This window comes from Mesoplodon bidens (genome assembly GCF_964165515.1).
Source record: "Mesoplodon bidens genome assembly, chromosome: 9".
Taxonomy (NCBI): Eukaryota; Metazoa; Chordata; class Mammalia; order Artiodactyla; family Ziphiidae; genus Mesoplodon; species Mesoplodon bidens.
Genome location: NC_138166.1, coordinates 85,626,460 through 85,641,520, shown reverse-complemented (window position 1 = coordinate 85,641,520; position 15,061 = coordinate 85,626,460). Strand labels below are relative to the sequence as shown.

Here is a 15,061-nt window from a genome sequence, read left to right as displayed (position 1 = left end):
TGTATGTCTCCATGTAAGTATGTACACTGATAGGTAGGTAAATAACTTAAAAGATGAAGACATGGAGCCAGTCCATATACATGCATTCTGAACAAAAATAAAAGAAGATAAAAGACTAGCTCAACTGTCACAGAAAGTTCTCAGAGTAAAAGACTTGAAGTCAAGTGATTTGCTATCTAATTCCAGGTGGTCACTTTCCTTACAGGGCTTCAATTCATATGCACTAATCAGTTTGACACTACCTCAATAACAGAGGGGGAAAAAAAAATTAACCAAGAACAGCCTGACAGTTCCTTAAACAGTTAAACATAGAATCACTATATGACCCAGCAATTCCACTCCTAGGCATTTACCCAAAAGATATGAAAACATATAACCACACAAAAAACTTGTACACAAATGTTTACAGCAGCCAAAAAAGGGAATACAACCTAGATGCCCATCTACTAATGAATGGATAAAAATGTGGTATACCCATACAATAGAATATTACCTGCCATAAAAAGGATGTAGTACTGCTAAATGCTACAACATAAATGAACCTTTAAAACACTATGCTAACTGAAAGGAGCGAATCACAAAGATTACATATTCTATGACTTCATTTATATGAAATGTCCAGAATCTATAGAGACAGAAAGTAAATCAGTGGTTGCTCAGGGATAAGAAAGTAAGCAGATCATAACAAAGGGTATAGTTTCTTTTTGAGATTATGAAAATGTTCTAAAATTGACTGCAGTGATGGTTGCACATATCCATGAACATACTAAAAACCACTGAACTACACTTTTTAAGTAGCTGAATGCATGGGATGCAAATTACCAAACCAAAAACATTACTATGTTAAAAAGTCAACTAACTTTTAATATTACTTTTCCTACTTTCTATTAAATACTTATATTTAAGGAATTGGAGAAAATGATCCTTATCCTAAAATTAATCAAAATATTGGCAATATATTCTAAAACTATTAAAAGCTATTAGCCAAATCAGATTCTGTAATAAACTAAGCTTTAAAGCTCTCGAGGCCTCATTAGAAAAACTGCCCATAATAATATAAATAACCTTAATAATAAAAACTTTTTAAAATAGCAAGATAGATAAGAAGCTTTCTCTTCCAAGTTCTTCCAAATGCAATATCCCCACCCCAAGATAACCAATTTCACTTAAAATATTCTCTGAAATTGCGAAAAATTATGAAAACCATGAAAGTTTATAGCACAGATTTAAAACTTATTATTAAAACTAAATAAATATTTTTAACATGGCCAGTATATGACTCCATCTAACCCAAGAACAAAACTCTATTAAAAGAAGAAAAGTAGTCTAAATGCCTAATTAGCTCATGTATGCATTTAATAAACACTATGCTAGACTACAATGATGAGGGGGAAAATTTTCATAGTCCTTATGGAGCTTGTGGTCTAGCTGGAGGGACAGCTATTAATCAAACAATTATACAAATAAATGTATAATTATAAACTATATAAAGTGATATATGAGAAGGGTATACATTTGTATGAAAGCATTTAACTGTAGGGGTGGGGAAGGGGTGCCAGACTTCTTTGGTGGGACAGGGGTAAGTCAGACTTTGCTGTGAGAGTGACATTCTAGCTGACAGCTGAAGAATAAGTAGGAATTAGGTTTTAGGGCTCTTCTGATCAAACTACTTAGATCAAAAGGGAAGAAAGGGGACAATGAGAGGAAGGGGAAAGGGGACATACCCAAGGATGCTTAAAATAACTTAACATTTCTATTTATACAAAACAACATGTCTTAACAAGTACATAGATGATAACTATAATAAATACCAGTCATATTGAAGAAATGTAAGGATATTTAAAAAGTATTAAATACTAACAATATTTACAAACCAAAAAATTTACATTACACCCAAGTATCTGCCTTCTGAACAATGCCTTCACATAAATATTCCCATGAAAGTTCTAAAAAAAAAAAAGGTAAATAATATAAAAATCACATTATAGGAAGGGAAAATAACTATATACTATGACAAAGATAAAACTCTCAATTTCTGGACCTCATAAACAAGTCTCAAAAGAGAATTATGAATCATCAATAAAACCAAGAATAAATCTCATTTTAGTCAGTAAGTATTTAAAACAATTGCTAACAAATAATGTTATTCATAGTCCCTAATTTTTCCCATCAGATATTAGGAATAAGCAGTTAAGGTGTCAAAAGGCAAAATGAAGGAAAACACTGTGCAAAAAAATCTGGGGCCCAAGTATTAGGAGAGTGCATTAACATAACCATGAGGAATTCATAAGCCTAGAAAATATAAGTCTATTTCATAAGAACTAAACACAGAAAGATTTCTGCGTTTTCTGTGATTTGACAGAATAGCCTGCAGCAGACCAACACATTACCTTTTACAACTAGAAAAGCTGTTTAAAATAGAAAAAAAAAAGTTCTTAAGGTATCAGAGATTTTCTGAGGCAGTTAGGATTTGAGATGCCAAAGAACTTGTTAAAGGGAGCCCCACATTCTGGGCAGCTTTCCCTCTCAGGACGTTCCACCTATTTCTTTAATGGCACAGGAAAGGAGCCGAGGAGCTGAGAAGCCAGGAAAAGACAGCTACTAAAGGGCAGAGAAGTCAGCAGAGCTTTTGGCAATTCCAAGGGGGTAGGGGGACAAAACTTGGTAACTGGGTCTTGCCATGACATCCAAGACCTGAGGGGTTAAGATCCTATAGAAAAGGTAGGTACAGAAGAACAAACCTGACGCTGCATACTGATTTTCCTCTTAAAGCATGTGTCGATTCTTAAACTGCAAAAAGCAAGAGGCTAAAAAGCCAGCAGAAAGCAACTGAAAGCAAGGAGCTCCTCCTTTTAGGAGTCTCATGCTGCTGGAAAGGCAAAAATAGGAGAGGCCCTAGAAACACCCAGTCTCTCAGTTGGGTTCCCTGGAGGGCTACCAAAGTTGTGCAAACTAGATGTTCACAAACCCCAAAACTCAGCCTCAAGTCAGCTCAGTTCCTGACTGTTGAGGTGATCTGCCTCTATTTTATCTGCCTGCCAGAAGATGGGTGAATCCTCTCTAAAGAAATGTTATAACATTAGGCAACTAACTGTAATTTGTAATTGTATCTAAAATTCTAAATATAATGTGTGGTATTCAGAAAAAGTTACTCCCCAAAATAATGGTAATAGTGATAATAATTATTATTATTACCAGACACACCAAGATAAAATGTGTGATAAAAGACAAGAGAAATAGACCTACAAGAGATCCAGATATTGCAGTTTTCAGACACAGACTTTTTAGCAGCTTGATTGATGTCACAATGTGGAGATTTTCACCAGAGAATTAGAATCTATTTTTAAAAAGAGAGAAAATCAAATGAAAAGTCTAGCACTAAAAAATACTAAAAAATAGCTGAACCCAAGAATAAAATAGATGGGATTAAAAGCTGACTGGACATACCAGAATAGAGAATCAGTGAACTGAACACAGGCAAGTAAAGCCTATCCAGAATGAAATAAGGAGAGAAAAAAAAAAAATGATAAAAAAAGACAGAAAAAAGCATAAAGGACATATGGGACAGGACAAAAGGTAGAGTATGGATTTAATTGAAGTCAGAGAGGAAAGGAGAAAAAGAAGGGTGTAGAAAGAATATTTGAAGACTATCAAAATTTTTTCAGAACTGATGGGAGTCATGCTATAAATTCGAGAGGTGCCAGAAATCCCAAACAGAGTCAATACAAAGAAAACCATTCTTAGGTGCTAATAGCTACACCTATAAAATTAAAATCTAGAAAATCTCTCATATTTCCAAAGATGACTTCTGAATGACTGACATATAGCAAAGTCAGATCACCACAAACAGCTGAAATGCATCTTACCAATAGCAGAACATCACACAGTCCCTGTATCAGTCTCAAAAAAAGTTAATGCAAATAATAGAGCTATCTATCTGCCAAAAAAAAAAAAAAAAAAAGAGAAATTAAACATAATACTAAACCTCCCAACATTTGATCAAGATAAAAAGTATTTCTACACAGAAGGAAAGTGATGATGCTCAGAGAAGAATCATAACTTGGTAAAGTTCACAAAGATCCAATCCTAGGAGCCAGCTCCACAGATTCAATCTCTAATCCTAGACCCACCTCAAGCTCTTCCTCTATCTCGGGTATCTTTATTTTCCTAAAGTTCTAATATCATCAGACTGAAAATATCAGTCTTAGAACTTCCACTGGCCAGTAAGGTTCCCAAGCCAGGCCAGTACTAACCTTAGTTTAGGGAAAGGGAAAAAAGGGAAGGAAAGAAACAGCATGACAGTCTCCAGTCTCCAGGGCGTTGAATACCTCCAACTGGTGAAACTAGTGACTCACAACTCCTGGGTTTCAGATGCCTTTGGGATTGTAAAAAATCCTCAAATTCATATGCATAGTAATCACTGTCTATACACCAAATAAATAATAAATCTCACAAATGTGTTCTATTTTTCAAATGTATGTGATTAATAAAATAAAAATCCATTTAAAAGCTAAAATGGGGGGGGGGAGAGAAATGATAAGGAACAATGTCACTTTTGAATTATGTAAGCACTCTCCAGACATCTCTAAGGACCTATCTGACCAAAACCACATTCTTTTTTTTTTGGTACTCGGGCCTTTCACCGCTGTGGCCTCTCCCGCTGCGGAGCACAGGCTCCGGATGCGCAGGCTCAGCGGCCATGGCTCACGGGCCCAGGCGCTCCGCGGCATGTGGGATCCTCCCGGACCGGGGCACAAACCCGCGTCCCCTGCACCGGCAGGCGGACTCCCAACCACTGCACCACCAGGGATGCCCCCAAACCACATTCTTAATCCCAAATTACTAAGGGTAATACCAAAGTAAACCCAGGGTACATAGAAACAGAGTTCCCTACACAGACAGTAGGAAAATAAATTGATATCTTTAATCCAACAATTCAGCATCTCAGAACTCATCATAAATGAGTTCAAGATTTGTTTCTGTAAGGCAGAATGTCTCATTACTAATGAGACATTAGTATACTTGTCAAATTATATCACTTTTACTCCATGTTGTTCTAATGGCCGAAGAACAACAAAAACAAAACAAACCCAGAAACACTAAATGTCCCAAAATAGGGGGCCGATTAAATAAAATGCCATAAAATCATTATATGGATTATAGTGTATCTATAACAAATGATAATATAGAAAAATATTTAATAACATGAGGAAATATTTATCATATATTAAGAAGGAAAAAGAATACAGAACAGCAAACAGGACAATATCAAATTGGAAAATAGATATAGACACAACAGAATATCTGGAATGATATATATCACAGGGTGATTAGTTATCTTTGGGTGGTGGGATTAAGGTTAATTTAAATTTTGCTTCTGTGCGTCTATATTTTGCAAATATTCCTCAAGTAACTTAGGGTGGGTTTTTTTTGGCAATTAGAAAAAATATATATTCACTTTTAAATGTGGAATTTTAAAATAGTTGAAATAGGTTCACCTCCTAACCTACTTGTCAAATTATATCACTTTTACTCTGAACCACGAATCACATATTCACAAAGGTACAGTTTTAATTAATGTCTGATTTTAAGTAATAAAGTAGACAAACAGGAAAAAGGTAAACACTTAAAAATGCATCCAATTTTACCATCTAAACTAATGAAGTCTTTCACTAACATGTAAATAAAAGAAGGATCATTCTACAACAATAAAATTACCTAATGTGTAACTAACTATACTTTCAAAGGTCCTCCCAATTTTTATATTAATACATAAAAACCTTAAATGTCGAGATAAAATATACCTAAATATCTTTCCCTCTCTCCATTCTCACCTTATAGTACTTTTTATCTGTATTCCCAATTACGAACATATTACAGCCATGTAATTCCCTCTCTCCATTCTCACCTTATAGTACTTTTTATCTGTATTCCCAATTAGGAACATATTACAGCCATGTAAAATACTGAAGGAGCAGTATTCTTCTTTGATAACAGAAGTCAGGAGGTCCAAGATCAGAGTCCTATCTCCTACCCTTTCAACTCTTAGACCTGGACAATTTAACTTACCTCTCTGAACCTCAGTTTCCCTAGCTGTAAAAGAGAATGATAATATTTATCATAGGGTTTTTTTATAAATACGAAATCAAAAGAACACAATCTAAGTCCTAAGCATGGTGCCTGACAAATAGAAGGTTCCCAAGCAGTGGTTGTTACTAGAGGCACACGCAAGAGTTTTTAAGTCCGAGAACTTGCCAAGCCTCCTGAAAACTATATGACCTTGGGTAAATTACTTAACCTATATGGACCTCAGTTTCCTCATATGCAAAATAGATACAATACCTATCTTGCAGGTTTGTTGTAAGGATTAGGTAAAACTATATACAAAAATCATCTTGCACACAGCAGGTGCTCCATAAATAGTTAGTATCACTATTAGCTAGAGCAATAAACAACTGAGTATAGAGATGAGCAGTTTATAAAATATTTTTACATGTAAGAGTGCATGTAATTCTAAGAATTAATCATCATTTAAATAGACGCATTTCTCTTAATTCCCAAATTAGTTGTAAACTTCAGAAAAAAGTAAAATACAAGCAAACTTTTTTAAGCACACTGAAAAATGAAAGGCCACTTCATTAGTTTCAAAATAAAAATGTGTTATCTATAACTTGATCTGCTTTAACATTTTTAAAGTCCAAATAAATCTAAAAGGGTTAGAAGGGAAAATGTTCTTTTCTGACTTTGAGAGAAGGAAAACGTTTTTTTAAGTCTGCAGGAAAAAAAAATAGAGATCCAAATTTTTCTTTTTTTCATGACTTCATGTCTTTCACAACTAAAATGTAAGTGCCTTTAACACAAGAACTCTTCCAAATCTCTGAATTCCTGTCTCCACCTTTGTGCAGAAGCAGATCAGCTCTACAGTTAAGACCACAGAATCTGGAGTCAGACTACCTGGGTTCAAATCCTGATTCTGTCCAGCAGTGTGACCTGCGGCAAGCTTTAACATCTCCCCGTCTCTTCAGCTGGAAAATGAAGATTCCTCATATAATTGTTTTGAGAATTAAATGAGATAATACACTTAAGTGTTCATAAGAGAGCCTAGCAAATGGAAGGCACATTATAAATGTTTCCCATTGTTGTTACTGCTTTATTATTATTCCCTCAAAATGCCTTGATCAGTGACTTGTAATCAATAAATATTTGCTATTCTGTAGACAATTTCAACAAAAGGCTTTACTTGAAATTATGCCTGTTTATGAAATACTTTAAGGACTTCCCTGGTGGCGCAGTGGTTAAGAATCCGCCTGCCAATGCTGGGGACACTGGTTCGATCCCTGGTCCTGGAACATCCCACATGCCATGGAGCAACTAGGCCCTTGTGCCACAACTACTGAAGCCCGCACGCCTAGAGTCCGTGCTCCACAACAAGAGAAGCCACCGCAACGAGAAGCCCGTGCACCGCAAAGAAGCATAGCCGCCCCCGACCCCCGCCCCCGGCTCAACTAGAGAAAGCCCGCGCACAGCAACAAAGACCCAATGCAGCCGAAAATAAATTAAAAAAAAAAAAAAAAGTACTTTAACATGACTGTCGCTGCCAGTAAAGATACAGCATTAGGATTTTAGGGCAAAAGTAAGTAAAGTCAATCCCTTTCTCACACTTCCTATTATACAAAGTTATAACATCCTCACTTGCTAATAGAAGTTCAGTGCCATCCTTACTTGCAATTAGAAGTCCAGGCATGGCACACACCAATCTAGCAGACACAAAACTCTCAAACTCAAGCTCCATAATACTCAACTATACTCCTTCAAAGAAAAAGTTCAGATTACTCCTCTATTACAATAGTTTAGTGCTTTAAAATAAAAACTATACTGGATAAGTCAACAGAATACTATAAAGACTAAAAACACTGTAAATGAAAGTGTTTGAGAGTTAAACACTAAATACTAGTTTACAAATATATTTGAGAAAACCGTAACAACAGATTTCTCCTATTTCAAACGGCTGCCTTCTAACTCCAAAACTAGAATGCTGCCCACTTCAAATCTGGCGCCAGGATAACGAGACATAAGTCAAAGTAAAGCTGCCTCTTTATTCCTGTCCTGCCCCTAGGTTCATCAGAACTTTTTTCTTTTTTTTTTTTAGATTCCATATATATGTGTTAGCATATGGTATTTGTTTTTCTCTTTCTGACTTACTCCACTCTGTATGACAGACTCTAGGTCCATCCACCTCATTACAAATAACTCAATTAGGTTTCTTTTTATGGCCTAGTAATATTCCACTGTATATATGTGCCACATCTTCTTTATCCATTCATCTGTCAATGGAAGACACGGGGAGGGGGAAGGGGAACCTGGGACGAAGTGAGAGAGTAGCATTGACATATATACACTACCAAATGTAAAACAGACAGCTAGTGGGAAGCAGCCGCAAAGCACAGGGAGATCAGTTCGGTGCTTTGTGACCACCTAGAGGGGTGGGATAGGGAGGGTGGGAGGGAGACGCAAGAGGGAGGAGATAAGGGGATACATGTATACATATAGTTGATTCACTTTGTTATACAGCAGAAACTAACACAACATTGTAAAGCAATTATACTCCGATAAAGATGTTAAAAAAAAAAAAGTAAAGTTGCCATCCCACTAAATCATTTCCTGCTTGAAATGTACTCTTTCTTTTTTATTCATAACTCAGATGGGACTTGTGATATCCAAGTCTCACCCCTACGACAGAAATTTAAGGAGTGAAACCCTGGAAGTAGTCTAACTTAAGACCAGGAAAATATCTCCAGAGTTATTAGGTCAAACAATGCCCTTCCAGTTCCCAACTATCTGTGATCCTAACCTGGGTATAGAAAAATTCTGATTACCTTCAGACTCAATTTGTTAAGCCCTGAAAATCAGAAGTCAAGTACCTAGGGCCACACTTCAACTCCAGCTGAGGCCTAGAATGTTTACCTGGTTCACTCTCACACTAAAAGCTGGATGCCAGCATCAATCAGGGACACAGCCATACAGTAGCCATCAACAGGCCACACAGGCCAGATTAGGCCACAGGTCACCTGGCACCCCTCACTGAACCACATCCTACTGAAGTCCTGACTGCCAACCCTTGACCTGGAGAATAGGACAATGGGCTGGCAGTCAAGAGAGTTAGATTCTCCTAGTCACAGCTCCATTTTTAGATTTCTGACTGATGTGACCAGAGAAATCAAATTGGAGAAAATGTGAAGACTTTTTGAAATATAGGTGGAAAACCTTTGAGTATGCGTCACATATCTAGTCACTTTGTTCAGTAAGAAAAACATATTATTTGTAACTTGTTTTGTTCATAAAATCATTCCTAGACTTGTAAAATGACGGTCCGGGGGACAGCTAGCACTTTTCTTCAGGGTCTGCACAGAGCTTAAAACTTTACTAAGCCAGTTTCTCTATCAGTATGTAAAAGTGGAGTTCGATCTGCTCCTTCTCTCAGACATAAGCAAATACTGAATGAAAGCACTGTCAGCATTTCAGAAGCAATCTGCTACAGAAAAAAACGGTTTTTCTGTAACGCACTGGAACTCTTTTTAACACCTAAATTGCGGATCCAGACCAAACGAGTGTTGGAAGTCAAATTCATTAAAGTCATACTTTTCTGTCTATATCTGAGTTTCCGGGCTGGGAAACTGGTCTGTGTCGACATAAATCCATGCTCTGAGCCATCATATAATGGAACTCCTCTGTAATGTCCCTCCTGCCCACTCTCTTATCTTTTTCAGAACTACCAGCCGGAAAAGATACCCTCCGCAAATCCTACAACGTCTCCCCACTTGCACAGATAGGTTCCACAACTCTTCAGCCGTCGGTGACTTTTACCACTCTCCTGGAACTAATCGCTTTTAATGACCACCCCCCCCCAGGAACAGTCACTCTTCTCAGCTTTACACTTTGTCCCGGCAGCAATCGACTGAACCGCCCCCCGTCTCCCACCACCTCGGACGCCCTTAGACATCTTCACCAGTTTGCCCGCCGTCCGGTCCCGAAAGCCCCAACTCTTGCTCCACCTCCCTGAGCCGCCCGCCCCCAAGCCCTTCTCAACCCCCAAGCCCGGCCGCCGCCATCACCTGGCTCCCCGTTGTCCTACGCGCCTCGGCCCCTCCACACACCTTGCCCCTTCCACCCGAATCTCGCACTCTGGATCCTAACCCCTCCCGGAGGCGGGGGCGTGCAACGCTCTCGGCGGCTGGACTGAGACTCCGGAGGCCGCGCGTCCCCCTCACCAGGCCCCGCCTGGGCCTCTCAACGCGGTTGCCCTCCACGGCCCCCTGGCCCAGCCGTGCTTACGCCGAGGAGTAGGGCAGCCCGAGCTCAGGGCCAAGCACTTACTCAGGAAGGTAGGTGGAAGAGAAGGAGCTCCACTTGTGTAGCGCGTAGGGCAGAAGCCGGCACTCGGGCGTCGCAGAGACAGCCCCGCCAGCCGCCATCTTGTCAGCACCGTAGAGGCCTCCGCCGACCGCCAGCCGCGCCGGGAGGGGGGAGAGGCGGGGCCTGCTCTTAAAGGAGCCGCGGCCCGCCTGAGCCGTCAGCTCTCCCGGTCTCGCGTCGTTACCCCTGCGTGAAGCGGTGAGTCGCGCGCGGGCCGGCGATTCACCCTGAGGGTCTCCGCCGCTGAACCATCCTGAAAGACTGACAGGCGGAAACTGGGACTGGAGTGTGAACATCTGAGGGGCTCTCCAGTGGGGCTTGGAGAGGAATGTCTCAAATGACTTTTCTTGAAAGCTGAGGTAAGGGGAAAGCCAAAAACATTTTGAAAAAAATAAATTGTAGTTATGGGCCAGGAAGGGAAAATGAGAAGAAGTTGGAGAAGGGACGCCTTTGAGACTTTGGAAACCACTGCCCTCTCCAGTTTCTAAATTCTGTAAGGAAACAGCATTGAAGGGAATTGCAGTGGAATAGCTAATGGCCTTTCCTTCTGGAGTTGTCCTGGTTTTAAACGTCTTGTCCCTCCCCCCCCCGCCCCGGTTCCACGTCTTGTCCCTCCCCCCCCCCTCGTTCCAGAGTCACATGGAGACAGGAAAAGGAAATGTTTGTGTGTCCTCTCATCCTGTTCAGTTTTCAGTCTGTGATGCCCTTCGTGGTAAGCATTTGTTGTGAGCTCTCTCATACGCATCTCGCGCGATTGGTTTGCTCAGTAATGACATTCACCTACAGACCAGAAAAATCCTAAAAGAGTTGGGAAGCTGGGTGTCGTCATTCTTACAGCTGGTAAATCTACCTACTTTTAACTGACAGATATTTAGCCCCCATTCTGAAAAAGCACGAGACAGAGAGTTTCGGGCTTCCCTGGTGGCGCAGTGGTTGAGAGTCTGCCTGCTAGTGCAGGAGACACAGGTTCGAGCCCTGGTCTGGGAGGATCCCACATGCCGCGGAGCAACTAGGCCCGTGTGCCACAACTACTGAGCCTGCGCGTCTGGAGCCTGTGCTCCACAACAAGAGAGGCCGCGACAGTGAGAGGCCCGCGCACGGTGATGAAGAGTGGCCCCCGCTTGCCACCACTAGAGAAAGCCCTTGCAGAGAAACGAAGACCCATCGCAGCCAAAAATAAATAAATAAACAAATGCGGGGTTTAAAAAAAAGAATATTATTAAAAAAAAAAGAGAGAGAGACAGAGAATTTCAAGAAAATGACCACAGAGGGAATAACAGCCCATGTGCTCTGAATGCTATATGGGCATCATACCAGCTCCTTATCTAAAAATGAACACTTGCTCTAAATATCTAGCAGCTTTAGATAATGTTCCCATCAAATACCTGTAGGTCAGCATTGTGCATGTTTATTCCTTGGCTTAGCCACTGCATTACCAAAGTACCCTTCTCTCACTGTCTAAGTGGTTCTACCTACCCCTGGAAGCCTGCACAGCGTCTTCATCTCCACCTGACCAACGGAAAAACTCAAGCAAAGGGTTTTTTAGTGAATGACCAAGTAAGTTGAAACACCTCAGTACTATAGTTGTATTCTTTTCCCATTATAATCATTAACCTGCCCAAACTTCCTCAAATCCTTTCCTGACTTCCTGTTTCCACAGAGAAAAACTCAGTAGTAGCCTCCACTAGCATATCAGATGGAGAATGCCAAATAGAAAGGCCACAATATGTTAACCTTTAAAATCACATGTGCTTTGTGTGTTGCAGCATGCTGGGAAAGTATTTGTTCCTTGAGGGAATGCTATAATCCCAACAATGAAGTCAGGAGTCCAGAGACTGTGAAGAGGCCAGAGAAGGTTGATTAGTTCCAAAGATGATTAGTGGTTATTTGGGGGGAAAAGAGATACTTTTAAGGGGAAAAGATTAAGATGGTGACTCGGTTCAATTAGTTTGGGGCTCCAAATTTGCTAATTACACCTCTTACCCTAATGTAAGTCAAGTCCTTGTTCTTTTCCAGACACAGAGTTATGGTCCCTGAGTGATCTTTTTTAAAAAAACACATAAGTCAGTTCTTCCTAAGATGACTCTCTCAGACTTTCAGTGACTTTCTATTCCCTTTGGGTAACACTGAAAGTCCTTAGCATAGGCCTTTCATATCCTGCCTTGATTACCTCTCTAGCTTTTCTCTTCTCTTTCTCCTCTGCACTCCCTACTCCAGCCACACTAACACACTGAATTGGCTCCTATAAATTCTGTGCTCTCTCTGGTCTCCAGGGCTTAGTCTAAACCAAGCCAGGAATACTCTCCCCCATTCTTCACCTGGCTAACTTCTGCTTGTTTTTCAGATTATTTCATTCTGGAAAATCAGTCCTCATCACCTATTTCGGGGTTAGGTGCCATTTTTTTTTACATTTCCCTTGTCACCCTGAGTTTCCTTCCTTATCTTAGCAAACATCACAATATATGTTTTTTAATTCTTTTTTTTTTTTTTTAGATTTTATTTATTTTTGGCTGCGTTGGGTCTCTGTTGCTGCGTGCAGGCTTTCTCTAGTTGCGGCCATTGGGGGCTACTCTTCGTTGCAGTGCGTGGGCTTCTCATCGCGGTGGCTTCTCCTGTTGCGGAGCACGGGCTCTAGGCACATGGGCTTCAGTAGCTGCAGCACGCGGGCTCAGTATTTGTGGCTCGCGGGCTCTAGAACACAGGCTCAGTAGCCGTGGCTCGCGGGCTCTGGAGCACAGGCTCAGTAGTTGTGGCTTGCGGGTTCTAGAGCACAGGCTCAGTAGTTGTGGCTCGCGGGCTCTAGAGCACAGGTTCAGTAGTTGTGGCTCGTGGGCTCTAGAGCACAGGTTCAGTAGTTGTGGCTCGTGGGCTCTAGAGCGCAGGCTCAGTAGTTGTGGCACACGGGCTTAGTTGCTCCGCAGCATGTGGGATCTTCCCAGACCAGGACTTAAACCCGCGTCCCCTGCATTGGCAGGCAGATTCTTAACCACTGCGCCACCAGGGAAGTCCCACAATATATTTTTATTTCCTCTTTATTTCTCATTCTCTCTCCCTAAACTATAACTCCCATGAAGGTAGGAGTCATGCATATCTTGTTCACAATTGTATCCTTAGTTCTTTTAGAGTGTCTTGCATATAGTGGATGTTCAATAAATATTTACTGAAGAATGAATTAATTGTGCTAAAAGAGTACTTGGGTTGCAAAGGAAAAAAAATGCCAGAACTTCTCAGACTAAAAAAATGTATCCCTGAGGTATGATTGCCACAGAGAATGTAAAGACCCTGGATAGCGTGGCTTTCCTACAGCACAGATTTTACAAATGGTAAAATAATTTAAAGCATTCGTATGTTAACATAAATACAGATAGATATGTTAACATACAAATGCTTTAAATTCGTAGATATCTTATGATTCTGACCCCCAAATTTGTATAAATGTTAAGATAAAATAGAAGACTAAAGAAATTTTAAAATCTTCAGGAGTCTGCCGTACCTCAGATCTCCTACGGGTACACATTTACCTCCACTGCCTCTGGGGCATTGCCTTAGTCTATGGGGTTTATTGTAAGGATACATGGGGAAGGTCTGGAAACTGTCAGCAGCCATTTAATCTCTCTAGTTCCCCTACATTAATATATTGATGGCCTCATGGAGAACTGAACAATGGATCATCAATTTTCAGGGATCAACAGCTCTAGTAATCCAGTATCTTGGCATCTAAAAGAAACCGTCTTTTACTCTCTGATGATGTCTCAACATGCTTCTCATAGTAAACACTTCCCAGAGAGAGTAACTGATTATATTTGGTTTGTCCCCATTCACTATCTTTTCCTGCAATAAAAGATTTATTGAGAGGCTGTGATATGCCAGGCCCTGTCCTAGATGCTAGGGAGGCAGGGACAAACAGAAAAGCCAGACAAGGGCCCTGCTTTCAGGGAGCTTACATTCTGGCAGGGCAACATATAATAAATCTCATAAGTCAACTAGATAATTTTATTCTGTGCATTTTAGGTGCTAGGAAGAGACTACACTGGAGTAATATTTAGATTGGATGGTAAAGGAAAGTGTCTCTAAGAAGGTAATATTTGCACTAATACCTGTGCAGTGAAAAAGTGCCAACCATGCAAAGGCTGGACAAAAAGCATTCTGGGAAGGAGAGAATAAGCAAGTACAATGGGCCTGAGGGAGGGAAGGGGTTGTTAAAGAAAAGAAAGAAGAGAGTGTGGTGGGAGTGTAGTGATGAAGAGGGAGACTGGAGTCAGAACAAGTAGGGCCCTAACAGTCATGGTAAGGAGTCATGACATGGAAATGTGAAGGGGAGACCTGTGCAGGGATTCAAGCCAAGGAGTAGCGTGATCCATTTTACATTTTGTGAAGATCACTCTGCAAAAGAGAAAATGGGTTGGAGAGAGGTAAGAGTGGAAGGGATGAGACTCTACAGGAGGTTAAGCCAGGCAAGAAATGATGGTGGCTTGCACTAACAAGGAGATGGAGAGGAATGGTTGAATTGGGCTGTATTTTGGAAGTAAAGTCAACTAGACTTGCTGATGAGGTAGGGAAGGCAGGAAGAAACGGAAAGAATTAAGGATAACTCCTGGGTTTTGTGTTTGCACCGCTGAGTAGCTAGTGATGCTTTTATTGAAAGGGG

General features: G+C 40.5%; 2 protein-coding genes across 5 annotated transcripts in view; one reads left to right on the top strand and one right to left on the bottom strand.

Annotated features, from left to right (window-relative positions):
- The window catches only part of MKLN1 (muskelin 1), a 357,278-nt gene that overhangs the window by 174,620 nt on the left and 167,597 nt on the right, over nucleotides 1-15,061 (bottom strand). The window contains exon 1 of one of the 4 annotated variants that reach the window (XM_081244926.1): nucleotides 10,375-10,926. The exons of the other annotated variants lie outside the window; for them this stretch is intronic. Within the exon in view, the coding sequence (XP_081101052.1) occupies nucleotides 10,375-10,709 (335 nt within the window). The 5' untranslated portion in view covers nucleotides 10,710-10,926. Of the gene's footprint in view, nucleotides 1-10,374; nucleotides 10,927-15,061 lie in introns of those variants that run through there. 4 annotated transcript variants of the gene reach the window in all.
- LOC308623059 (uncharacterized protein) overlaps nucleotides 10,767-15,061 on the top strand; it is a 54,732-nt gene continuing 50,437 nt past the window's right edge. Inside the window, exon 1 of the mRNA XM_081244930.1 lies at nucleotides 10,767-10,772. The gene's annotated coding sequence lies outside the window, so the exon portion shown is untranslated. The remainder of the gene's footprint in view (nucleotides 10,773-15,061) is intronic.